At 49.0% G+C, this 27,461-nt stretch overlaps 1 protein-coding gene across 2 annotated transcripts in view; it reads right to left on the bottom strand.

Moving 5' to 3' along the window:
- Positions 1-7,243: 7,243 nt before the first annotated feature.
- The window catches only part of SAMM50 (SAMM50 sorting and assembly machinery component), a 31,208-nt gene continuing 10,990 nt past the window's right edge, over positions 7,244-27,461 (bottom strand). The window contains exons 8-15 of one of the 2 annotated variants that reach the window (XM_082350863.1): positions 25,329-25,457; positions 24,756-24,827; positions 23,872-23,958; positions 21,252-21,322; positions 18,252-18,319; positions 13,722-13,868; positions 12,894-13,035; positions 7,244-7,452 (exon numbers count right to left, since the gene is read on the bottom strand). In XM_082350863.1, the coding sequence (XP_082206989.1) occupies positions 7,407-7,452; positions 12,894-13,035; positions 13,722-13,868; positions 18,252-18,319; positions 21,252-21,322; positions 23,872-23,958; positions 24,756-24,827; positions 25,329-25,457 (762 nt within the window). In that variant the 3' untranslated portion in view covers positions 7,244-7,406. The remainder of the gene's footprint in view (positions 7,453-12,893; positions 13,036-13,721; positions 13,869-18,251; positions 18,320-21,251; positions 21,323-23,871; positions 23,959-24,755; positions 24,828-25,328; positions 25,458-27,461) is intronic. The other variant, XR_014233417.1, reaches the window with a different exon arrangement.

Genomic DNA, 27,461 nt, shown 5'->3' with positions numbered 1-27,461 from the left:
GAAACGTGTGAGTATAAATGTAAAACATGCCTACGTTTTATTCCAAATTTAAACCAATCTTTTCTCTCTGCGGCACTCCCAGGTGATAACAATTCGGGAAGACTCAAATCTCTCCCCTGCTCACACCATCCTCTGGATCCAAGGCAGAGCCCAGCTGCCCCAACTGTCGGGGACTGTGGCTCTCAGCTCCTACTGTGTGCCGGGCCCTACTGTGTGCCGGACCCTCCACATACAGCTCCTGTGACACACAGGTCCCAGCAGCCCCATTTCACAGAAGAGAAATGTGAGGTCTGGGAGGGGAATATGGTTTGCATCTGATGATAAAAGGAGGGTTTTTAATTCCCAACTTGTCCCTCAGCAAAGACAGAGTCCCTCCTCAGTCAGGTCCATACAGAGACCCTCACAATTACTCCAGTAATTACTGTAGTCATCTTTCAATTGCTCTAGTGCAAATATCGGAACACCTTCTGGGGAGGACCTCCACAGGCTGAAATAACTTGCTTTGGGCTTTTTAATTTTATTTGTTTATTCATTTATTCATTCATTCATTCATTCATTTATTTATTTATATTTTTGGCTGCGTTGGGTCTTCGTTGCTGCACGTGGGCTTTCTCTAGTTGCAGCGAGCAGGGGCTACTCTTCGTTGAGGTGTGCGGGCTTCTCATTGCGGTGGCGTCTCTTGTTGTGGAGCACAGGCTCCAGGCGTGCGGGCTTCAGTAGCTGCGGCACGTGGGCTCAGTAGTTGTGGCTCACGGGCTCTAGTGCGCAACCTCAGTAGTTGTGGTGCACGGGCTTAGTTGCTCCGCAGCATTGGGATCTTCCCGGACGAGGGCTCGAACCCGTGTCCCCTGCATTGGTAGGCGGAGTCTTAACCACTGCACCACCAGGGAAGTCCCTTGCTTTGGGGTTTTTGTTTGTTTTTTTTGGTTTCTTTGGCCATGCCATACGGCATGCAGGATCTTAGTTCCCCAACTAGGGATCGAACCTTTGCCCCCTGCAGTAGAAACGCAGAGCCCTAACCACTGGACCGCCAGGGAAGTCCCTGAAATAACTTGCTTTGGATGATGATAGATCAGGGGTTCTCAATGTGTGGTCCATGGGCCCCTGGGGGCCCGACTTTCAGGGGATTTGCGAGGTCAAAACAATTTTTATAATAACACTAAGATGTTACTTGGTGACTCAGTTCACTGGAGTGACATTTGCAGTTATGCAAAGGTGACAGTGGGTAAAATTGCCGGGGCGTGAGCATGGGGGAGGGCAGAGCCCCAGCCCACATTTGTGGTCATTGTATCCTGCACCCAGGGACTGAAACCAAAATGCTAGGCTCGGACTTCTGTGGTGGTCCAGTGGCCAAGTCTCCATGCTCCCAATGCAGGGGGCCCAGGTTTTTGGTTTTTGGTTTGGGGTTTTTTCTGGGGGGGGGGGGTGTTCCGGGTTTGATCCCTGGTCAGGGAACTAGATCCCACATGCCACAACTAAGAGTTCACATGCCGCAACAAAGATCCACATGCGGCAACTAAGACCCAGTGCAGCCCAATAAATAAATAAATAAATATTAAAAAGAAAGAAAGAAAATGCCAGGCTCACCGGAGAACATCCTCGAGGCAAAATGCTCAATTTCATTAAATCCCAGCCCTTTAACATTCTGCCTGCTGACACGGGGAGCACAGAGGGCACATCTGTCTCAGGGAAAACTGTGTGGTTGGGCTGCAGGGGACCAGCCGCTCTTCCCACGGAACATCAATCATTGTTACTTGAATGAATGACTGGCACCCTAGGGTTATTCCGACTTGGGTTATTTTGGCAGATGTTTCCTTGAAAATGAATGAAGTGAGCTTCAAGGAAAGCAACTAACAGTATTTGCTGCCAATGAGAACACAGGAGCTTTCATGTGAAAACTGGAATTTGGAGAAACTTGTATCCACCACCATGAGCTTGGCAGCTTTCAATACTTAAAAGATTCTTCTGATGAGATCAGGGGTGACATTAATGAACGTGATCTTTTAATTTTGCATAATCAAGACATGTGTCAGTATTTGGAAGATTTGCATAATTTGTGAACCAGTATTTCCCAAATGATCAATGTATGATGCTATAAGATCATGCCTGGGTAACAGACCCAGTCACAGTGCCAGACGGACCACTGGATTTGATGGAACTGAGCGTGGAAAGTCACCAATGTGGTTCCGGATTCCAAATTGCAACTAACCTTTGAAAAACCATCCCTTGTTAAATTTTGGTGAAGTATCAAAGAATACTCACTGTCATCTGAAAAGGCTATTAAAATACTCTCCTCTTTTACAAATACCTATCTATGTGAGGATGGATTTTCTTCTTTACTTAAACCACTTCAATTGCAAGAAATTGAATGCAGAAGTAGATGTGAGAATCCATGTGTTTTTGAAGACAGACAGTAAAGAGATTTGCAAAATTGCAAAACAATGCCACTCTTTTCACTATAGTTGTTTGGAAATACAGTTTTTTCATAAAGTGTTATTTATGTTAGCAAGCAATGAGTTTGTTATTTTTAAATGAATTACTATTTTAAAAATTTTTGGCTTTATTTCCAATACGGTAAGTATTAGCATCGACCCACATAAACAAAAGCTCTTTGGGGGTCCTCCACAATTTTTGACAGTGCTAAGAGGCCAAAAAGTTTGAGAACTGCTGTTATACAAAATCATCTGAAGAAATCAGTAAAAAGCTAAAAAAGGAAGCAAAGAAATTTATATTCTGTTATTGTTCCTGAGGTTAAATGTTGGATGCTGTAAACAAGCTTTTAAAAACCATCCAATAAGTGGTTATGTTGTGGAGATCATTGACTGTGTAAATATTTCATGAATGGGTACTGATGGCTTGGGGGAGAATTTCTGGGAAAGCATCATAATTGATTCAGAAAATGCTGTGTCTGGCTGGTGACAGCGCTGGGGTTCAAGTCCAGTCTGAATCACAAAAAGTCCAGTCTGAATCACAAAGTACCCACTGCTCACTCCCTGTAGCTAATGTTCGAAAACAGGCAAAGCGATCTACAGTGTTACACATCAGCTCGCATTTACACGGGGGCACAAAGCCTCAGAACACCCACAGGCGGCATCCCTGTGACTGTGGAATCCGGCACTGGAAGGTACCAAACCCAAATCCTCTCCTTTTGACAGAAGACCGGCTGCGGCCCAGATGGAAGAAGGGAGTGGGTTTGCTAAAGAGCCCACAGGGGGACTTCCCTGGCGGTCCAGTGGTTAAGACTCCACGCTTCCACTGCAGGGGGCCCAGGTTCCATCCCTGGTCAGGGAAGTTCCACATGCCTCGCGGTGTGGCGAAAAAAAAAAATAGCCCACAGGACTAGAGCTGGGATCATGACTCGGGGCCATGACTCCACCTTCTGACGGTTGCCCCGGCCCCCTCGCCCCCCAACCTGCCTCCTCCCCCCCCGGACACGGACACGTTCAGATGCTTCCCCTCCTGATGGGCCACAGGCAGGGACAATTTACATAACTGAAGCAGCCAGAGAGGGCCCACGGGCGCCAAGGAGTGCAGACTCCGGCTGAAGGAACACCCCTCCAGCTCCAGCCCCCTGCTCCCTGTAAGAATGAAGGTCTCGTGTCGTGAGACCCAGTTCTTGAAGAGTAGCTAGAAATGTGAATTTTGAGTACAGCCACCTTATTTTAAACATTTCATTTCAAACGCAGTTCTCCGGTTTTTGTCCTAGACTAAGGAATCCGCTCCTCTTTGATGATCTTTTTTTTTTTTTAATAAATTTATTTATTTTATTTTTATTTATTTTTTTTGGCTGTGTTGGGTCTTCATCGCGGTGCACGGGCTTTTCATCGCGGTGGCTTCTCTTGTTGTGGAGCACAGGCTCTAGGCACGCGGGCTTCAGTAGTTGTGGCACACAGGCTCAGTAGTTGTGGCTCGCGGGCTTAGTTGCTCCACGGCATGTGGGATCTTCCCAGACCAGGGCTCGAACCCGTGTCCCCTGCATTGGCAGGCGGACTCTCAATCACTGCTCCACCAGGGAAGCCCCTGGTGATCTTTTTTTTATTTTTATTTTTTCTTCCTTTTTTTTTTTTGCCACGCCGCACGGCATGTGGGATCTTCGTTCCCCGACCAGGGATTGAACCTGCGTCCCCTGCAGTGGAAGCGCAGAGTCTTAACCACTGGACCGCCAGGGGAGTCTCACTCTTTGGTGATCTTTAAACACATGGTGCATTTGAGCACATCTAGTTATCCTAAAGGTAAATTTATCTGGTCTTTAAAAAAGAAAAAGCAGGGGCTGCCCTGGTGGCGCAGTGGTTGAGAATCTGCCTGCCAATGCAGGGGACACGGGTTCGAGCCCTGGTCTGGGAAGATCCCACATGCCGCGGAGCAACCGGGCCCGTGGGCCACAACTACTGAGCCTGCGCGTCTGGAGCCTGTGCTCCGCAACAAGAGAGGCCGCGATAGTGAGAGGCCCGCGCACCGCGATGAAGAGTGGCCCCCACTTGCCGCAACTGGAGAAAGCCCTCGCACAGAAACGAAGACCCAACGCAGCCATAAATAAATAAATAAATAAATAAAAAGAAAAAGCAAATGTACAAATTAAAGAGAATTTTTAGCCTCAGGAGCTGCAGGGTATGAGAAGGATGTCAAAGTGCAGGGCCTTTGCAGGAATCAACCTAAGGGGAAGTGTGGCCTGATCTGCATCTGCGGGGCCTGCTTGACTGTCGTTTGTTCCAGTAACTGAGACACTTGGCAGTACAGCCTGTTTCCTCACTGGATCATAAAAGCCTTGCAGACAACAGACGGGGACACGAGTGGCTCGTGGCACTGCTCAGGGAACACTTGGCTGATGAAACTCCTGTAAAAGGTCAGAGTGTGTGTACACAGACCACCACAAGTTCATGATAACGGGCGACGAGACCCACCACAGAGGGTTTTCTTCCGTGAGCATTGTGACTATTAGCTTCGCTAAAGTCAGCCTCTGTTACACGTGCAAGATGACTGACCCAGCAGGTTTCCAGCAAGGGAGACGGCAGCGTTCCCCTTCAGAATGAAGCCACGGAAGGCTTCGGGGCCCATTCCTTGCACAGTGGAGTGAAAGGCTGATTGAACAAGTATGGAACTCTGTTCTAATCCCAAACGCTCAGGTATTTAGAGAAAAATGGAGTAAAATTAAGATGCAAAGGGAATTCCCTGGTGGTCCAGTGGTTAGGACTCCGCGCTTTCACCGCTGGGTCCGGGGTTCAATCCCTGGTTAGGGAACTAAGATCCCCCAAGCTGCACAGTGTGGCCAAAAAAAAAAAGATGCAAAGCCTCACTGAGTCCGGGTGGTACTCTCGGGAAGAGTCTGTGATGCTCTTCATGCTTCTTTTCTATGACGCCGGATGCCCTAAAACAGCAGCTATGAGAAAAACAAACAAGAAAACAGCAGCTATGAAGTGACCTCCCACAGTGAACTCGCCTGGGTTCTGGTCTTTCATGGAAAGTACTTTGTGAAGGGCTTCTGGCTTTCTGCTCCGGTCTGCCCACTTAATACCACTGAGAAGGAACAGAATCCTGATTTTTACCCAGTGTCTCCGCTGTTTCCATTTCACCTTGCAAAGGAGCAGCCCGGAGAGCGTGTTTGCCGTTGAAACCCGGCTCCTGACACGGCAGACAGCCGGACCTGACGCGCTTTCATTAAGGAGCTGGGCCAGCGACCTGGGGTAACCCGGCCCTGCTTGATTAAACATGTACCTTTGCAAAAGTGACTTCTTTTTGGATACTCCACCGAAGTAGGAGATGAATTCACAAAGGTCACGGTGTCTGAGAGTTTGTGTTATCTGGATTTTACTGTTCTTAACTTATAGTCTGAACATTACAGTGTTGTAACATGGGTTTCTTATTTTGCCAAATGCATAAATGTGAAACTGGAAACAATAAAACAACTCATGGGAAAAATGTGTCTTTTCCCAGGTTCCCGACTATGAAGAAAGGTAAACTGTTTCCCCTACATGTTTTCTGCAAAATCCCTACAGTTCACGCGGGCAGTGAGGGTGAGACGGTCCTCGGAGGCCTGAGAGCAGGTGGTCCTTGGACTCAGGTTGCCCCTGAAACCCCAAGCGCCCTTGGCAGAGACATAAGCCAGGTTACGGGAGGATGAAGGTGAAGGGGACTCAGTCCCAGCTGGGAGCGGGGGGAAATATCCAACAGTAAGCTCACTAGCTAAGGCCTACTGGGGCACCACGGGCACCCCTGGACATTTTTATATGGTACCATTTTTAGAAGAATTCAAAGGAGGTTCAAATATTTAAAACTCTTTCTCTCATGTGGCTAATAAAGTATATCCTGAAATATTACTTTGAGAGATACTAGGTGTGTTAGACAGAATAACGGTCCCCCAAAGATGTCCACGTTCTAATTCCTGGAACCTGTGAATATGTTACGTAATATGGCAAGATTAAGATTAAGATTGCAGATAGAATTGAGGTTGCTAATAATCTAATCTTAAAATAAGATCAGCCTGGAGTGTCCAGGTGGGCCCAATATAGTCACAAGGGCCCATAAGACAGCACTGAGCGGCAAAGATCCGGAGGGAGACTGGAAGATGCTGAACTGCTGGCTTTGAGATACAGGAAGGGGCCACGAGCCAAGGAACGGGGCGCCTCCGGAAGCTGGGAAAGGCTGGGAAACAGATCCTCCCCTAGAACCTCCAGAAGGAACGCAGCCCTGCTGACAGCCTGGTTTCAGCCCAGTGAGACCCACTTTGGACTCCTGGCCTCCAGACTGCAAGGTGACTGCTCTGTGTCGAGTTAAGCCTCTAGGTCTGTGGTGCTTTGTTACAGCAGCGACAGGCAGCTGATTCACGCGTCTTTATAAATGGTGCTGCTGTTCCCTCCAGAGAACACGCCTCCCTCTCTGCCTCCCCGTCCATGACGTTACACGTGGTTCCTTCTTGCAGGGCGCTCACACACAGGGAGATGACCCTGCGACTGCAGCCCCCGCCGATGCGGGCCCCTCGGCATCAGCCGGCTTCGAGCCACAGCACACACGCCCCCCAGTGGTGGGCCTGCGTCTCCTCCGAGCTCTGCCGGTCACTCTGACTCATGGGAACGAACACTGAGACCCGAAGAGTGCAGGATGAGGAAGAATCGGGAGACATCTGATGTCCCTCCCCCCGGCGGGGCACACGTGAAAGAACGCACGGCGACTTGACCTGGTCCTCAGGAAGAGCCGGCGTGGGGCACGCTGGCTGTGGAAAGCAAATCACATCCATAGCGCACCTGAGTATTTGTCTTTAAAATTTATTGACATGGTTTCCCACAAGGACTGCATTCAAAGAATCACATGAAACGTGTTTATCTGGAGAGAAAGTGTGTGGCACCGAGTGACTCACTGCTGCCCGAGTCCCAGAGCTGCTGCTGGAGGGGACACAGGATGCTCTGCGTCAGCTACAGGAACCTTATCCCAGCTCCAAACTGGACGCCATCACAGATCCTAAAAAAAAAAGGTTTTTGGTTTTTTTCTGTTTTTTTTTTTTAAGGCAGGAAATCAACACTGTGGTCTGCTCTGCTCACCCTGCCATTTGCACAATTCCAGAAACGTGCACGTCTCAGAAGCAACGCCTGGGCGGCCCTGCCTCTCGGGAGGCCCAGGCTCTTCCTGCCCGCCTCTCACCTCTTTCCTCCCTCCCGGCTACCCGGCTTCACCAGCTGTCCCCGGCCACTCCCTCCTTTGCTGGTTTAAGAACCAGCCTTTGGAGGATGGAAAAGGGAACAAAATGGAGACACGAATCCCCCTTCCCTGCTCCCTTCTCTACTCCTCTCTGTTTCCCCCCAATCCTGACCCAACCGGCAACTAGACAAGAGAAGGACTGAGAGAGAAATATTCATGAAAACAAAACTCCTGGGGCGGGAAGAAAAGCTTCGTGTTTATTTCGGAGGCTACCAGAGAAGAGGCACCTTCTGCACAGCGCAGAGCAGACAGGTGATCAGAGACGTGGCCGTGGAAGGGCCCCTGGCAAAACACAGGACGCAGGGGGGACCAGGAGGGGGCGGGGCGGATGGCAGAACCCACAGCCCCAAAGGGTTTAACCTGACTGCCTCTTTAGAACCTGCTCCTTTCCCAGGAAAGGAAGGATGCAAAGAGGGCACGTGGGTTGCAACATCTGCTACCCGCTGACGCTGTGCAGGTTACATTCAGCGTGCTGCTCTCTCACCGGCTGACAGACCACTGAGCCCATTTTCAGACGGGCAAACGGGCTGGGCAGTGAGGAGATGGCTGCGGTCACGGCAGGAGCCTCAGAGCAGAACTCTGGACCCAAACGCAAGCGCGCCCGCGGGCCCTGCTGGCTCAGCTGCCTCGGAGGACGTCCCGCTGCAGGCCTTGCTGTTTCCATGACGTCCTGGTTCGAGCCCCGGCCGCACGCAGGGCGAGAATCACCGGCCGCAGCCCAGGCAGCCGTATTCCTGAGACTCCACAGTGATGCTGGTGCGCCACTAGGCCGAGAACCGCTCCCCCTGCGGCCCGCGCCGCGGAGGATGGACTCCCGTGCCGCCCGCCCGCTGGCTGCGCTCAGGGGCAGGGCCAGTACTGTACTCGGGACAGAGGGCCTAACCCCGGGACCCGAACACCAGGAAGCACAAGCTTCCAGGGAAAAAACGTTCTGAATCCCAACCAGCAGCTGAAGGTGCGTCTGCGGAACACAGCAGTTTTGCAAGTTCTGGAGAGTTTCCAGCAAAACTGGATAACGAGAACAGCCCCTTCATTCAGAGGAAAGCTAATGTTTCTATTGTCACAACACTTGTGCCGTCACCCAATCTCAGAACTTACAGGACCTGAAAACTGGCAGAAAGTTTTTCTTTTTCAGCGTGGGAATGAAATATCTGATTAATTGAGTCAATTAAGGGACTCAAGAGAGAGAATCTTAACTGTTGTCACTGACCTTCTGCGGGGTCAAGGGCGCTCATTAATCAACCATATCAGCAGAAGTCACCTGACCAGAAGGGACAGCTACAGTCTCCGTGTGACCCTGAGTAAACCTCACCACCGTCCTTAAAAGGCAAAGATCCACAGTCAGAACCATGACTGTGTTTGTACAACTTGGTTCTGCTCAGATCTAAACGAGGTGCCTTTACCTTTTGTATCATTAGGTCCATAAAAGTAGTCCCTGCCTGCATTCGCTGTTTAGAAAAATGTCTGAAAATAGGCTTGATCAAGATCTAAATAAGTCAAGCCCTGGGTTTACACGATTCAGAAGCAAGCAACCATTCCAATAAAGGCTCGTCTACTCCAACTGTAAACAGATTAAACCACTTTACAAGCACAGGTTTATGTTCAGAGACCATATAAACGTGTCACAGGAAAAACACCCACCACAAACATCCAAAACAGTGTCGCAGATGCCAGGTGCACAGAGACAGCCTCACCAAACGCCCATCTTCCTGTTCTGTGTCCCCTGTGCCTATATGCTTATAATCCAGTAGGCGCCTCAGAACAGGCCCCGAGTCTCGAGTCTCGCCCTCCCACCGGCAGTCTCGGGGCGGCCCAGCTGCGCCACTCCAGCACCACCCGGAGGCTCCCTGCCTGCACCCGGCCCGCCTCAGACTCGGCGCCAAGAGCTCGTGATGAAGGCCACGCCAGGGTCCCCCAGCGTCAGGCGCCCATCCTCCCCCAGCCAGCCCCCAGGAACGCCAGGCGCCGGTCTAGCACAGGGAATTCAGCAGGGAGCAGGCCGACGAGGGCCAGAACTCAGGGACCCTGGCGTGTGCCCGAAGGGAAAAGGCCAGAGAGGCTGGAAGGCAGAGACGGGTGGGGGACAAGCGTGACGGGAACTCAGGCCCCGCCTGCGTCAAGGGCCGCCCCGCGCCTCACTTCTGCGCCTGCGGAAGGGTAGAAGCTGGCGCCCACAGGCACTGCATGCGTGCACACCTTGGTTCCAGCTGCTCTGCAGCCTGGAGCTATCACCTCCCCCGGGAGGCCCTCCACGACCCCCTGCCTGGTCTTCCTCTGTTACTAACTGTGCTCCGCCCTCCCCGCCAGCTGCCTCAGTCACCAGCGCATTTCCAGGGACCACACTCGGTAAGACAGAGCATTCGCCGCCAGAGCGCAGAGACAACGGTGTCACACGTCACCTCCGGTATAAAACGCACCAAATATTTCAAAGCGGTCTCCATTTCTGTAAAGGTCTGAGAACCCTAATTACAGAGCGACTGCGCTCACTGGGCGGGGGGCCTATGGATGATGGCACACTTGTAACTCCCCATCCTGCTAGCTGCTTAATTTTAGAAATGAAGATTAAACCCTGGCAAGATCACTCAAACGTCACGAAGTTCCAATTTTGATGACAAAACTTCAAACAGAGCCAGACGCTGCGTGACGGCGAGCCCCCTGCTCAGGGACGCTGCACACGAGAAGCACCTGCTGCAACCACCGTGACCCCAGAACAGAGCAGCCTGGGGGGCAGAGGAGCGTCCTTACGTTCCGGTCTTTAAATACCACCTGCACAGCATGCTTCCTCCTTTCAGAACCCACATTTGAAATTAATGGCTGAAACATATTTTCAAATTTAACCTGAAGAGAGAGAGCAGAGTGGAGTGGTGAACGCACCCACTCCACCCCCTGCAGAGATTCGGGGAGGCAGGTAGTCGAAGCCGGGCTCCCGAGAGCAGCACCCGGATTCCGGGAGCACAGCGACACCCAGTGGCCTTCCGATGATGCTGCAGCCACAGGACGGCAGCGCCTTCCAGGCTGAAGGACCGGAGGCCCAGAGCCAGCAGGGCTTGCCCAGGTCACACAGCCAGGGACGGACAGGGCAGGGCTGGCCGCGCAGCCCACCGGCAGTGCAGCCCCCTCCAGACCCAAGCACATTACAGTTGGAGAAGCGCAGGCTTAGCCGGCTCTATCTGACCTCATCCCGGTGTTGGTGCAGGCCTATCACCGCACCTCTGCCGCTCCCTGCAAGGACTCAATCAGCAGCCGGCTGTTATGCCAGGGAGCCCCACGCCCATGCCTGTGGTGGGAACAAGGTTTTGCAGAAAGCAACCCGCAACATTAGCTTCATTTCCTGAAGCTACGATGTTATCTAATGCACAAAGCTTGCTCTAGGGAAGGTGCACATTTCCCCACATTTCACTATCCCTGAAATCAGGCCACATCATCCCATCTACGGCATGTCTCAAACACAGCCAGCCAGGTGGAGCACACAGTGCCACTGCGGATGGCGGGGGACACACACACACACACACGGTTTGCTTCCTTTGTGAACAGCTGGCCAGGGCGAGTGTACCAGTAGCAGCAACAACACGAGAAACAACCAGCTTTGCTGACAACACGCTGGGTACTGCTCCACGAGCTGCGTGTGTGTTAATTCATTCAGTCCTCAAGCCTGCAAAGTAATCACTATCGTTAGCACCCATTCTACAGATGTGAAAACGGAGACCCAGAGAGGTTAAGTAACTCACCCCGGGCCACACAGCCACGGGGCGGCCAGGCTGGGCTCCGAGCCTGTGCAGCTGGGCTCCGGCGCACACTCAGCCGGAGCAGCTAGACCCTTCTCAGCTTTTGCGCTGTGCCGGGAAAAGGCAAGGCGGGGAGGGGAACTAACAGTCGTCAGAGCAGCAGACCCGTGAGGGCATGGGAAGGAAGGGCTCCAACATCACAGGGCGGCACGGCGGCCCCGGGCCAAGCCAGCCTTCCAGGGAGAGCGGAGGAGGGCAGACTCTCCTGAAGCGATGGCCACAGAGGGTCTGGATGACAGACACTGACGTGCACCTAAGAACAAAGCTTTGTTAAAAGCTTCCTAATGCGGCTTCCCTTCAAAACACCATCACCCACCACGCTGAAGCAGAAGACAGAGAGAGTAAGACTGGTAGAGTACTTCCTTAAACGAGGACAAACTACAACTTCACGCTGGAAGCCTGGCTGTGACTCAGCATCACAGCTGAATGTAGACAGAACACCGAGAAGACAAAAATACAGCCTAGAGTCCTGAAATGTATAGAAACACTAGGTTACCGGCGGAATGTCCGTGTCCCGCAGTCCTCACAAGCTGAAGCACTAAACGCCCACCCCCCAACCCTGCCATGTGACAGTATTTGGAGGTGGGACCTTGAGGAGGTAACTAAGTCACCTTAGATGAGGCAACTTAATTAAGATGGGGTCCTTGGTGGAACTGGTGTCCTTGTAAGAAGAGACACCAGAGAGCCTGCTCTCTGCCCCCTTCAGGTGAGAGCACAGTGAGAAGGCGCCGTCTGCAAGCCGGGAAGAGGGTCCTTGACCCGGAACCGAACCCACCGGCACCCTGATCCTGGACTTTGCAGCCTCCGGACGGCGAGAGATGCAAGTCTGCTGTTTAAGCCCCGAGTCCATGGTATTATTTACATACTATCATGACAATACTTCTGGACTTCTTGAAATTTCTACAATGCATACCAAATAATTTAAGAAACGGAATTAATTTCTGTAGCTGTAATCGGCCTTATACCATATTCATCCACGAATATTCAGCAGATCTTGTTCAGTAAAATGACTGGTGGAGAAGGCCAGAAGGCAGGTCCTCTGCGGCGGAGCAGAGCTGCGCCCACCCAGCCTCCGGGCTCCCGGCCTGCAGAGTCCCCACCGGCAACACCTCATTCTGCTAGGGCAGGACCTGAAACGGCGGCCACCACCTCCAGCCAGGCCGCCAGAGGAGCTCCCTCTACCTGACGACACGTGCAAACAGCATAAGGTGGGGGGACGGGAACACATCACGGCCTTTCCTCCAACCTGTATGGAGAACCCCATGGACAAAAATCCCTGTGTTTTCATTCTTTTGCTAACTATTCAATTTCTCCTGAAGTCTTGAATCTTAAAGGCCGCTGGTGAAGTGATTAACTATGTCCAAAACAAAGTGACAAGACAGTGCCGTGTACCTGTGGAGAGAACCTCCCAGCACCTACCTGTCTCCGCCCTGCACGCCCATGGGGACGCAGTAGTTCAGCTCCAGCCGCGCGATGTTGCCCAGCCTGAGGACGATGCCGGCGCCGTAAGACCAGCGGATGCACTCAGCCAGCTTTCGAATGTGAGCTCTGGGGCCCTCCCCTGAAGAGAGAGAAGAGGAGGTGTGACCAATAGCACGTGGTCCCCCGCCCACGTTGTCCTTGGACAGCACTGGCTCTCCCTCTCTGTGTGGCCTCTGGTCATCTTTTAAGCCAGGCCTAGATACTCGAGGAGAATGCATGAAGTGAGATTAGGCCCAAACTCAAGACAGGGCTGGGGACCGTACTTCCTCACCGTCCCAGAAGAACACAGGTCCCCTCAGTTCTCTGGGCCTGGCACGTTCTGTTCCCTTTGCCTAGAATGGCATTTGCCCACCGCTGACCGCCCAGGAAGCCCTACTCCAAGCCTTGGTTTCCAGACACCTCCCCAAGCCGGGGACATGTGTGCGCCTCGCCCGGCCCTGAGCTCCTAGGGGAGAGACCAGGTCTCACTCAGCTCTGTGGCCGTAACCACTGGCACAGACTCATTGCTCGAGAAACGTTTGCTAAACAGATAGGTTTCTCTGTGTAAGGCAGCATTCGATGACGATTCGTTATGCGTGTTCCAGCCATTCGACCAACAGCTTCACTCTGGGCACCGCATCAGGTGTTGCAGGTGTCTCAGGCAGGCACAGTGCCTACTCTTAGAGACGACGCAATCTAAATGCGACACAGACACCCACTCGTGTCCTGTGCTTTTAAACATAAGGTCAGCTGTGCCGAATGGTTGCTAAATAGTCCGAGTTTTACCATAGTTGAGGTTGCAGAGGTTTCCTGCGTTGAGGAAGAAGTGAGTTCTGAAGAGCTCTCCAAAGCCGCCCTGGCCCGGTCGGAAAGGTAACGGGGTGTAGAGGTGCAGGCCACCGGCCCAGTACGCTTCTCCGCCCAGGTAGTCTCCTAGTCAAGGAAGGAGTGCGGATCAAAACAAGGTCACAGGTTCAAAACCACACTGACGTCCCACCACATACACGAGCGAGGTGTGTGCTGTGAACACAACACACTCAGTGCCCGAGCTCTGTGAGCAGCTGCCCTTATAACTCCTGACGTTGTCGGCCTTGCTTAAATAATCTTTCTTCTTCTCCTGGTTTGTTTTATAATTTGCTTTAACTGGAAAAAAAAAAAAAAAGCTAATGTGTAATTTAGGAAAGAATGAAGCCAGTAATTTACCATATCTGTATAATGCTTGGAATAAAACAAGTAAACTCATGGAAATCACTTCTTCCACAACTGCAGATGACCAGATCATTGTCACTTGGCAAATGAAATGCATTATTCTGCAAAAATTTCAAGACCACAACATAGAGAGACCAAATGAAGAAAATGTCTCTGCAGTTTCTGGAAGTGGCCGGACATGCTATTAATCCAAAGGTACGCAGTGTCTGCCCCCCGCTGCACCAGGACGCTGTCTCAGCTCAGCATCTTCAGAGAAGAGGCTCATTTTTAAAGGTTCCTGACCACTTGGGTCTTGTTTTTTTGGACAAAGGTTACTTTTTGCCAAAATTCAAGACTATCCACTGAGAGTATACATTTGCGTTATTTCTAAAAATGTCCCTACCATTTCAACTGTAAAGAGCCACAACATTAAAGCAACGACAACAAAAACCCCTGAAATGTTTATACTTTGTTACAAAATACTAGTTGTAAAGTGCCTTAGTCCCCTTTAATACAAAATGACAGACCATGAAAAAGAAAAATATGGGCTGTCTCCAAGATTAACCTCAAGGAATGAACTGCCTATTCACTTAAAGGCTCCAGCATCTCCTCAACCGCTATTAATACTGAAGTTCTAGAGGAAACAAAGAACGGACGGAAAGCAGGAGGTCAACTGGGTTTGCTTCTCGTTTCCCAGCAAGTGTTCCTCTCTTTTCTTAAATAACCTATTTTATTCTAATCATAAAAGTAATATACTCATTGTACAAAATGTGATAAATATATGTAAGTAGAAAAAAAGGAAATTCTCCTTTAATTTCTACCATTAAGAGATAACCAGCTAACATCTGGTGTTCTTTCATCCAGTGAATTATAATGAATAATTAAATAAGAAAACAAAATGTAAGTCATTTTATTTTTATACATTTCAGTCCTGATTTTTTTTTAGTTTACTATATTATAAGCACTTTCCTTTAATACTTTATATTCTTTGAAAATGTGATTTTGATGCCTGAGTAATCACATATATGTACCATAATATAATGATCTACCCCTTGACTACTGTCATATTGGTGTTGAATTTCTTGATAGTGGACGTTAACCCGTGATGGGCTTCCTTGCACACACAGGTATTTTAAACCATCTTGAAGTATAATATACACATAGAAAAGTATACACATCCTAAGTGTACAGCACAGTGAATTTCCAGGCACAGAACACACCATATAATGAGCACCCAGACCAAGAAACAGACAAGTGCAGCCCCCCCGGAAGGCCCTGTTCTCCTTTCTAATCACTACCCACCACCCATGCCAAGTACAGCACTACCTGTCTACCCTGATCTATACCCGACAGTATAGATCACTTTACCCAGTCTCTGAACTCTGCACAGATGGAATCATACAGTATGCATCCTCTGGATCTGGCTTTTTTTTTTTTTTTTGGGGCATGTTTCTGAGGCCTGTTCATGCCACCCAGCCAGTGGCTCTAACTTGTTCGTCCTCATTGCTGTATAATACTCCACAGTGTGAAGACACCACTGTTTAGTTGCCTGTTCTATTGCTGATGGGCATTTGGGTTTCCAGTTTTCAGTTTGGTTCTATTATCAATAGTCCTTGTGTATATATATGTTTTAGGCTCTTGATAAATACTGTCAAATTGCTTTCATGAAAAGTTACAGCAATTTACATTCTTGCTCATATAATCTTACCAATAGCCTTTTAATAGGTAATTAAATGAAATACCACAGTGTTTTAATTTTCAGGAAAATGGAAGACTCCAAAACTTTCATCTAGTCACTAAATAATACTTGTTATAGTGAAAAAGAAATTATATTACTTTTCAAAAAAAGAAAAAGACACACTAATAAAGCACTCTAAAAACAAATGAAAAGAAATAATTTATATTTTGTACAAAAATTTACGCCCAGAGCAATCACTATTTATAATAATATAAAGTGGAAACAACAAAGATGTTAAAAAAAGTTAAGAAAATCAGGATAGAATATTTTATAATGTCATAACATGAATCTACTTAAATGACGTTTTTGTAGTTTTTAATAACACGTGGAGATCCTCTGATATAACGTCAAGTACTGGAGAGAGTTCCAGAAACCGGAATTCTCACACATTGCTGGATAGAGTATGACTGAGACAAGCTTTCCTGAGACAATATAAAACCTTAAGGATATTCAAGGATACTCAAAATCCTTTGACCTAGCAATTCCACACCTAGAACTTTATATTATAAAGTAAAACTTATAGATGAGCACAAAGATTCAGTTAGGTTATTCACTGATACACTGTTATATAAACGTAAGAAAAAAGAAAACAGTCTAAGTATCTAAAACTTGGGATTTGGTTTAAAAAGATCGCAGTAAGGCAAGAAGATGAAATATGCAGCCATTAAAAATGATAAGGCTTTTATCTTTCTGATTCATTGCTGGTGGGAATGCAAAATGTTAGCTATTTTGGAAGACAGTCTGGCAGCTTCTTACAAAGCTAAACATAGTTTTACCATACAATCCAGCAATTACACTCCTTGGTATTTACCCAAATGAGTTGAAACCTTATGTCCAGATAAAAAACTGCACATAGATGTTTATATCAGCTTTACTCATAATTGCAAAAAATTGGATGTCCTGCAAGTAAGATGTCCTTCAATAGGTGAATGGATAAACACCCTGTGGTACAGCCATACAATGGAATATTATTTGGTGATAAAAAGATATGAGCAATCAAGCTATAAAAAGACACGGAGGACTCAATCACTATATTGTACACCTGAAACTAATATAATATTGTAAATCAACTACACTTTAATTAAAATATATATGTACACATAAACAAAAATTTAAGAAGTACACTGACCAAAAAAAAAAAAAAAAAAAAAAGACCTGGAGGAAACTTAAATGCATATTATTTAGTCAAAAAGGCCAGTCTGAAAAGGGCACGTACTGTATGATTCCAAGTATATGACATTTTGGAAAAGGCAAAACTATGGAGATAGTAAAGGTCAGTGGTTGCCAGTAGTTGAGGGGGAGGAAAGGAGGGAGGAATGAATAGGTGGAGCATGGTGAATTTTTAGGGTGGTGAAACTATTCTGTAAAATACCGTAATAGTAGATACATGCCATTATGCAACTGTCAAAACCCATGAAACTTTACAACACAAAGAGTGAACCCCACCGTGAACTACGGAATTTAGTTAGTAGTAACACATCAGTGTTGGCTCATCGATTGTGACAAGTGTCCCACACTAACGCGAGATGTTAATAATAAAGGATGCTACGGGCACATACAGTGAACTCTGTACTTTGTGTCCAATTTTTCTGCTAACCTAAAAGTGCTCTCAAAAATAAAGTCCATTACACAGGGAATATAGTCAATATTTTATGAATCACTATGTTGTACACCTGAAACTTCTATAATATTGTAAATTGACTATACCTCAATAAATAAACAAACAAGCTTAATGTAAACTTGTGGAAAATTTGGAAAGTGCAGAAATGCATTTTAAAAGGCTTATCAAAATTATTCATAATTCCCATCACCCAGATAAAACCATAATTAATGTTTAGCTGTATTTTCTCTAAGTCTTTTTAAAAAAATGTATGTTTATTGCTTACTGTAATATTAAAGTTATTTTATATATATATATTAAAAAAATTTTTTAATAAAGTACATTAGTTTAAAAAAATTATAGTTTGTCAATAAGATGAAATAAGCCGCCATTAAAAATGATAAAGTACTTATTCCTATAAAAATCTATTCATATACTGTTACTGAGGGGTGGTAGGAGAAACAAGTTAGAACAGTTATGTAAACAACACACGTGCATGGATGTGCATGTTTAAACAACAAAATGCTCACACACGTCAACTCTGGCCAATGGGATCACAGGTGACTGTCGTGTATCTTCTGCTTAGCTATCTTTTCTCATTTTCTACAGTTTCCTCAACAAACACCTTTCTGTGCCTGCTGTGTGGTGGATGCTGTGTTAGGTGCCAGTTCCACTGGTGAAACATGAGTATCTATTATTGCGGTGATTTAAACAAATACATGCGCTCAAAAATGAGAAGTAACCGTCATTTCGATTTTTTCAAGTTGGTGTGCTGTGGGGAACAACAGACCTTCGCTCTGTGGCCCAACGCTGTGCATGTTGAACCCTCGCACACTTGTGGGTCCCCCGAGGTAAAACCTGGAAGAGGATGCAGACGTCAGAGCAAAGCCGCTGGAGAAAGTCTCCATCGCACAACAAAAGTGCAAAAGGCGCACACTCGCTACTGGGTCGTCCACATCTCCACGTGGTGGAACATTTCAGGATTAGGAACACGCAAGGGAGGTTGGTAAATTTCATAAAGACCCAAGCTTGTAATCTAACCTAAGACTATACATCTAAACAAACACGTCAAACTTCTGGGGACACAGGTGAGATACAAGGCACAAATAAAGACACTTGGGTGGACTGTCTGTTATAAAGGAATTATCTGAAGTCTATGAGAATTCATCACGCAGCACCTTTTCAAAACAGCCTCCTACATGCTCACAATAATTAAGTTAAAAATTAAGTTAATTAAGTTTAAAAAAAAAGCAGGATACAAATTATATAATAGTATGATCTGAATTTTACAAATAGAGGAAAATAATACTAGAAGGAAATAGACCAAAATAGAATTACTGTTATCTTAAATTTTTTTTGTATTATTACAGTGATTTTTAATTAGAAAAAAAGTATATGTTAAAAATTTTTTAAATGAATTCCTGTGTTCCTTAATGGACTGGGTTATCATACTCTTTTAAACTATATCTGAGTAAAACGAAAACAATGAATTAAAAAAATATTAGAGGGACTTCCCTGGTGGCGCAGTGGTTAAGAATCCGCCTGCCAATGCAGGGGACACGGGTTTGATCCCTGGTCCAGGAAGATCCCACATGCCACGGAGCAACTAAGCCCATGCACCACGACTACTGAGCCTGCGCTCTAGAGCCCGCGTGCCACAGCTACTGAGCCTGCGAGCCACAACTACTGAAGCCCGCGTGCCTAGAGCCCGTTCTCCGCAACAAGAGAAGGCACCGCAATGAGAAGCCCGTGCACCACAACGAAGAGGAGCCCCCGCTCGCCACAACTAGAGAAAGCCCGCGCACAGCAACGAAGACCCAATGCAGCCAAAAAAAAAAAAAAAAAATAGAAATCCCATCTACTTGCTATAAAATCTAACAGCTTCTTAGAACCCGATTTTAGACCACGGTAATTACTAAATAATGAATTAAAATGACCAGAGAAGCTGTGTATGGTCTTTCCAACACGGCTGTCATGGAAGCCACACCAGCTGACGCCCCCAGCCTCTCACTAACCTGCGGTGCCACAAACGTCCCACGTCTAAGCACAAAGGGAACAGGGCACTGTTTTTCTCATTGTCCCGCTGGATAAAAGCCTTTATGAATTTATTCATTTGAACTTGAGTTTAAAAGTCTATAAATGTGTCTTTACTATCTGGGATTTCTAAGCAAAGCCTTTCTGAATACCTCATTAACATTAATTATAGAAACAAAGAGCAAGGTCCCTTTATTATATTTTTAAATGATAAATCACACACATTCTTTTGAAAGAATTAAAATGATCCAGGAAACACAAACAGTGAAAAGGCTCTTCCCCTCCCTACTGTCCACCGTGTCCCAATCTCCAGAAGTGACTACTGTCACTGGTTTGATGGTTGACTTCCAGACCCCTGGTGTTACCTGCAAACACACACGTGCACACAGAAGCTTTGCCCCTGATCAGAGAGCAAGCAACTCAACATACTTCCATGCAAATTTTAACTTAGGGACACCTATCTCATCCTTTTTAATGATTACACAGTCCCTTTAGAATGGTTGTGTTTGAATTTAATCATTTCCCTACGGGGAGTTTTAGAATTTTTGCTATTCTCAATAATGCTCCTGATGGACACCCTTGTACATAAATCTTTGTACTCTTATGAATGTATTTCTGTACATTAGATTCACGGAGGTGAAACTGTTAAGTCTCAGAGTTTAGAAGCTAAAACTTTTTCTACTCCCAAACTGCCATCCAAAAAGGCTGAACTAGGTTAAGCTAAAACAACAGTTTAACTAATGCAAGATTAAAGAAAGAGTTCCTTGACCCCAAGACAATTGTGAGTATTTCTACTAATAGCAACTAATAATAGGCAACAAATACAACTTCACCCTCTGCTGGCAGGAGCAGAAGCTACTCCTAAAAAAGCAGCTTTTCTGAAAAGCAGGCTCCAGCAATATTCTTTGTGAGCCTTAAAAACATTCATATTCTTTTGAGACAGTAAATCCACATTGAGGAATCTGTCCTCAGAAAATAAAACGAACACAAATTATTCACAAAGCTACGTATATGCAAATAACGAAATATCAAAATGCTGCTTATGAAAAATTTCCCATGACTTGGTGAATGATTTACTCTATAATTTTTAAAAAGCAGGGAGGACACAAAATTGTATGCAAAATACAGTATCTCAACACTTGAATACAGATGTGTACATAAATTTATATGTATACACGCTCACACAAATACACACCCGCAAAAATACTGGCTGACAGGAAATACAGCTGACTCTTGAACAACACGGGTCTGATCACGTAGCTCCACCTACGGGTAGATACCCTGCAATAGCAGCCGCCACAGCGCTACCCGCCAGGGGCTGGCTGACTCTGGCCGTGGAGGGAGCGTGGATACGGAGGGCCGACTACAACGCCGCTGGGATTAGCCCTCAGGTTGTTCAACAGTCGACCGTAGTCCCAAGTGTTAACTCCGCTTATCAATGAGCAGGATTCCTTCACTTCCTTAAATGTTTCTCTGTTTTTATTTCTGTAACATGTATGAACTGTATTCTTTCATACTCAAAGAGAATACAAAATTTTTAGTATAATAAACTATCTCTCTGCCCCAAAAGCGAAAAATATTAAGTATGAGGTATACTGGGTATTTTGAAATGAGCTTAAACATAAAAACTAAATTAAAATTTGAAATATTTGCTTTCCTAATTAGTTAAACTTCTCTAAAATATCTTCTAAGAAACCAAGCAGAAAGATCCAAAGGAAACCATGTGCAAACCACCCATTCATTTATTATTACTTACCGATCAGCAATACTTGACGGTTTATCACCAGTGGGTACCAACACTCCACCCCAGAGAGATGCTGAAAACACCTATTGAAATATAAACAAACAACCGTTTTCTTCCAGCGTTTCTTTCCTTCCAACGAGCATTAGCAGACAGAAAACACCCTGAGCTCTGGTCATGCCCAGTGCCTGCAGCATGCAGAGCTCTGGGTCGGGGCACAAGGGCTGCGGAAGGAGAACATCTGGCTCCTGCAGGGGAAGAACTACAGCTCGAAGTGTTTTGTGGATACTTTTGTAACTGGCAACTTCAAATTTCGAATAAGGACATACTATACATAAGCCAAAAACAAGCCCAAACCCTAAGCAGGGCCTGGCTTCCGCTCCGACACAGGGCAGCTCCCTCCTCTCCGAGAAGCCAAGCGCAGTGGGACAAGCCATGGCCTGAAGGGGGAGACCAGGGCCCTGGACAAGGGATTCTGCATCCACCCAGGCCTCTCTGGCTCGGCCTCAAAACCTAAGAGGACTGAGGGCGCACGGCATCCCAGGAGAAGGAAGGTAGCGGGTGCAAGGCTGACACATTTAAGAAATGCAAAGAGACATACTTCCAGTCCAACCCTCGGGGACGGAGCCCTGCATCTAACAGGTCAGGGGCAGGGACCTAACCCTCGGTCAGGGATGCAATCTTCACGCCCACGTAGTCCATGCGCAGAACTGACCCAGGGATGCCTTAAACCACAGCGAGGCCCTCGGGGCTCCCGACCCCAGGCCTCCGCCGTGGCCCCCGCCTGCCCACCTCTCCTGCGCACCCCCACGCCTCTGCCCACCTTGTCCTCTCTCGGACGTGCCAAGTCCCACGTCCTGCAAAGCTGCTCAGATGTCTCTTTTTTAGACGCTTCCGTAGGAAGGATTACAGACGAAAACTGGGACAGAGTGGGCAGAGCAGGCCAAACGAACACTCTATTCTGAGAAATTCAAGTCTTTGTTCAACAGCGTGACAGACGCTGCGGAACAAAGCGAGGCGCCAGGGCCCCACGCGCTCTCGAGCAGCTCCCCTCGCGACCAGGAGCTCCCGGTGCTCCCGGCACACCGCCCTCCTCCCCCGCCTAGCGGTCCCAACCTAAGGAGGGGCAACTAGGAGAACTGATTCCCCACCTGAGACAAGCCCACCGGGCCTCGTGTCCCGCTGACCTCGGTGACCACGAGAGCCCAAGGCCCCCAGGCACCCCCAGCACCTAGACCTCTCCACTTGCTCCCTCTAGCACCAGCCCCCCCAAGTCTTCAGTGCCAGCAGGACCTACGAACCGGCCCCCTCGCTCTCTCCTGCCCTTCCTCCCCTCCTCACCCAGCTGAAATTCCACGGTCGGTCACTAGAACTCACCGACTTGTCTTCAGCTCAGCTGGCAGCACCCCGGGCCTGGTCAGCCCGCCCTGCTCCCTCAGCTGTGTCTGGGCGACCGGCTGTTGGGGAGACGCCACCAAGGGTGGAGGGCTCACCTTAAGTCGCTCTAGGTGCTACGGCCTCATCAAAGACGCCTCCCCTGGCCCTCTAAGATAAGGCAGCACCCCCATGGCGGCTTTCTGTCCCTTAACTCTGTTGGATCGTTCTTCACGTCACCTGTCAACCCCTGCCAAACTGCATATAAACCTATTTGCTTGTAGGTCTTCCTTCACTAGCATGTAAGAACGGGAACTGTGTTTATTTACTGAGGTATTCTTAGTGCCCAGACAGTGCCTGGGAGCCAGTATGTGTGGGAAGGCGGGAGCGGTGGGTGGGTGCATGGATGGGGGGAAAGGAGGCTGAGAAAGAGAAACCGAGGCGTGGAAGGAGAAGCAGTCATAATGGAGTCAACAATGGCGGACAGCGTGCCATGGAGGGAGCACAGAAGGGGACCAGGAAGAGCTCGCTGAACTGAGCAAGAAGCCCCTGGCAGCCTCCGGAAGAGCAGTGGCAGGGGAAAGGCAGGAACCGAATCTGAAGTGCACTGAGTCCAGGACTGACCAGCAGCAGTGATAAATGATTCAAAAACGAGACGCATGTCCCACTTCATTAAAACGCACTCCCGGCCCCCAGGGTCTAAGGAGGCAGGGGGGGCGTGGAGAGCTGTCCCTCAGTCGCCCGGGCGCTGGGAAGACTGGAGAGTAAGCACGGTGTCCCCCAGCCTGGGGCTCCACTGCCTCGTCAGAATCCAGTCACTTACTCCTCAGGTCCTGAGGGAATCAGGAGGAACTAAACCACACTGGGTAACACAGAAACTCCTGGAGGCACCCAGAGCCCTGACAACCTAGCAAAACAAGGTGAAGACGCAGAATTTCTCTGGAAGTCACATCAGGAGGCAAAGGAAGCGGCAGCCCTGCCCTCCAGACACATCTGCTTGACGGCCCTGAGCGGATAAGTGGGGAAGGGGCTCTTTTACGTAAAATGACTGACAGGTGAGTTGTAAAGGGACTGCACATCACTTCTCCCCGGGGGAGCTTCAAGTCTGGCTAAACTGAAAAGATCAAGCGCTTGACTTTCAACCATCAGTGTTCTGACTTCCTCTTTAGTGCTTTAGATATTCGGGAACTGAGATCTTCTAATAAGATTCCAAAAACAAGAGATAAAAACACAGGTGACAATATTCTGGCGAGATACTCACTGAATCAAGTATGAGTTGCTTATTCAACTGAAGCTCAAAATCTTCTTTTATGAAGCTCACATCCCCTCCGGTGTAGCCTGCCAGCTCCTGTGGGCGAGGATCCTCAGGTCACAGGGAGCCAACAGACTTGTTACAGAGGTTTCTAAATAGCGTCACTGCAGTTAAGTCTGCTGTTTTGTATGTTTAGAAAGGCAACACACCACTTCTGTCCCCTAGAAGCTACGTCCTAGTTGTTCTGGATGGTACCAGGGGCCTGACAGAGGTACACAATCACCAAACAACTGAGTAACCGCAGAGAATGTTATTCCTTACATGTGAGAGTAAAACACTGGCGACATCAACATTTCATTATAGAGCTTGCTAAGGATGATACGGCTTGTTTGGCCTAATCAGTGTTTGGGGGAAAAAAAAAAATCAGCCCACCTTTTACCATTTGGCACATTTCCTATGAAAATCTGATTTCTAGCTGCTCCTCTGACACTGAGATCAGGCAAACAGAGCGTCGGAGCCCCGCTTCTCCCCAAGGTCACCTGCCGGGCCCTGCCGGCGTGTGAGTTACAACCCCTGCCTTGGGTGTTCTTCAAGGGTCACCAGGGAAATCACTCCCATCAAATCACAACTTTCCTCCTGGCCTAGTAAGTGACACCATCAAAGAGGCCGGAACCTTATCCTGACTCTGCGCTCTGTGAAGGCAAAGCCTGAGCTACAGGGAGCAAATCCAGGGCTAGGAACCCCGAGGGGGACGGACACCCTTGCAAGCCATTCTAGAAGGACTTTCACAATGAGAGGAAAATGTCAGTTTTAAAAACGTGACTACCCTTGCATGATGCCCTCTCCCTCCAGGGTCACGGAGCCTGCAGAGGTCACAGGGGAAGGAATACTACCTGGTTAACCTTCAGCAAAGCACCTCTTCTCGGTAAGATGGAAGGGTTCCGAGAGTCGATGACCATCGCGTGCTGAAAGAAACGCGGAGCGGGGGCGTCTGCGCTTCAAACAGGCCTCTGACACGACACCAGACACCCACTGGGCACTAACTGTATGCCAGGCTCTGTGCTGAGCACTCCACAACTCTTCTGCCGCTTAATCTTTACGGAAACCCCACGTTACGTGTGAGGGACCTGGGAGAGCCGGGGAAACAAGTCACATCCATTGGGTGGGCAATTCCGACCCCATCACCGGCTTCGTTCTCTCAGGGAGCTCGACACCCTGACCAAAGTCAACTCAGCCAGCTCCCAACTAAAATGCCACAGTCAGCTCTTACGCACACCACTGCCCGTTACCTCTGATGTTACTTAGAAAAAATGACATGAGGTTGTGTCCAGAAATTCAAAGTGACCAGGGGGCACCATTTTAGTCACCCAAACTGTGACGCTTCTCCATCCCTCCCGATGGAGGCGAAGGCTCTTCTCCCAACTTACGGCACGGCTGCGTCAAAGTATCTACACATCTGCCCTTACCGAGAGAGATGACTTCAGCGAGTGCCCGCTCTCTTTTCGGACGGCAAAGGACACTGTCCTGGCAAGGCAGCCCAGCTCTCGCCACACGCCCTCCCACTTGACAGTGTGGCTGGTCTTCCAAATGGGAAACTGCAGGCAAACACAGGAAACCATCAGCCTTCCGTGCTGTGCGGACAGGGGGCCGTCCCAAATCAGGTCCTGGGATGGGGCATCACTAAATGGACGGACTAAAAGCTAACACACAGTGTTTTTAATGATGGATGGGAGACCGGAAGAGACGAAGGGAAGCTGGGGAAGGAGGGAACAGAGCAGGCAGGCAGGAGGGAGGAGGGGAGAAAGCCATGGCCGCAATCAAAGGGAAAAACTGTACGAGGGGCAGGGCTGTGCTCTGGGTGAGGAGACGGGGTCGCCCGTCTGAAAGCCGCACGCAGCTTTGTAACTGACTGGTTTCTTTTCCAGTCTAAGACCATCGGACACACACCCCGCCGGCTGTCTGCAGCCAGGAGGGACAACCCAGATGACCCACATCAGCCCCTGGAGAAGAGCCAGGAGACAAGGTTACACGTGAGCGAAGAGCTTCCTCCCTGCAGCCAGACGCCTGAGCCAAGTGAACGCTGGGGTCCGGGCAAGTGGGACCTGCCTCTTGGCCTGACCCTCTTCCCTCGAAGCCAAGCCAGCCTGTCTTGGATTTCCGTCTTAGAGACACGCCCAGGTGGGTTTTGAGCAGCGAGTGGCGTAGCTTGGTGGCCTCGGGAAGGACAACAGTGATGCAGCCCTTACAGGGGAGCCCGGTCACGTCACAGGCCCCACACGGAGTCCCACGCTGGCCATTCTCGGGGCACTCAGGTCCAGACAGCCCACGTGGCTTCCACGGTGACAACGTGGGGCCACTACCTCAGCACGATTCCTCGTGAAGCCACCGCGAGGCACCGGGCCAGGCCCTGGGGAGGCAGACGGTGGGAGGGCAGGCCTGCCCAGCCGCCTTTTCTGCACTGAGGGCCCCGAGATTCAGCTACTTTCCCAGTGCCTGCGGGAGGGGGAGAGCTGACCTAAAGCCTTCCTCCCTCCCTTATAAGGCGGCTCTTAACGGGAGAAACACTACTGCTCAGGGGAGACACATCTGTGTCTCTGGATTCCCGGCAGGAGGACGAGGCAGGGCCCAGATGACGCCGCTGGGCTTGTGTAGCGAGCACCTACTTGGTGCAGACCCCGAGGACACACACGAGGAGGATGCGGTCCTCTCCTCCGCAGCCTCTGCTCTCAACGGCAGGGCTGCAGCTGCAGGAGCTCCAGCCCTTGCGTCCCTTTGCCTGCCCTCCCTCACGGCCTATTCCAACACTCTGACGTCCTGCATCTCTATCCCGTGTGGACAAACAAGGTGTTTCTACTCTCCTGAGGATCTGCTCTGTAAAAAAGGCTTAAAAGAAAGAGATAAAAGGGGACTCGGGAGAGAAAGGTGGGGAGAAACCTCCCACCCTGTTGGTAGCCTCCGCGTCCTGCGGGAGGGCAGGGCTGGAGAGAAGAGTGTCTGCCAGGGTGTCGGCTGCCGCGTCCCCAGCACTGGGCAGGAGGGTCTGAGGGCAACTCCCTGCACATGGAGAAGGGCGGCCACACCGAGGTGAGAATGGACGTGCGTCTCCATACTGAGCTGCGCCCTCCTGGCTACCTCGGAGCACTCAGAGTTTTCATGACTTTGGGCTGCAAGGGTAAGAAGCATGAGGGGCTGATGCGTCTCAAGTGCCCACAGGGGGCCGAGCGCACAGCAGGAGGCAAGCCTGGGCAGGGACCTGGGACTCCCAGACCACAGTCACGGGGCGGGGGCGACGAGGGGCGTGCTGAGACAGCTTCCTGGGCCCCGTTCCTGGTGATGCTCACTCAGCAGGTCACTCGGGACCACGAATTTGCAGGTGAGCCCGAGGCTGCTGGTCTGAAGACTTGGGGCACTACTGTTATATGGGATTGCGTCTCAAGGTCTTTCCTCGTTAACAAAAGCCTACAACAGGTCGGGAGGAATAAGGATGAGCTAGAAAGGAAGGAAAAAAAGAGCAGCGCTCATCGTAAAGCCAAGAAACAGTCAAACGACAGTAATTCCACGCGCTGCATCCTGCTAGACGTCAACTAACTGTAAACCAA

This window comes from Balaenoptera borealis, assembly GCF_965194805.1.
Source record: "Balaenoptera borealis genome assembly, chromosome: 13".
NCBI lineage: Eukaryota > Metazoa > Chordata > Mammalia > Artiodactyla > Balaenopteridae > Balaenoptera > Balaenoptera borealis.
The sequence above is the reverse complement of the archived record's forward strand: the minus strand, read 5'-3'. Positions and strand labels throughout refer to the sequence as shown.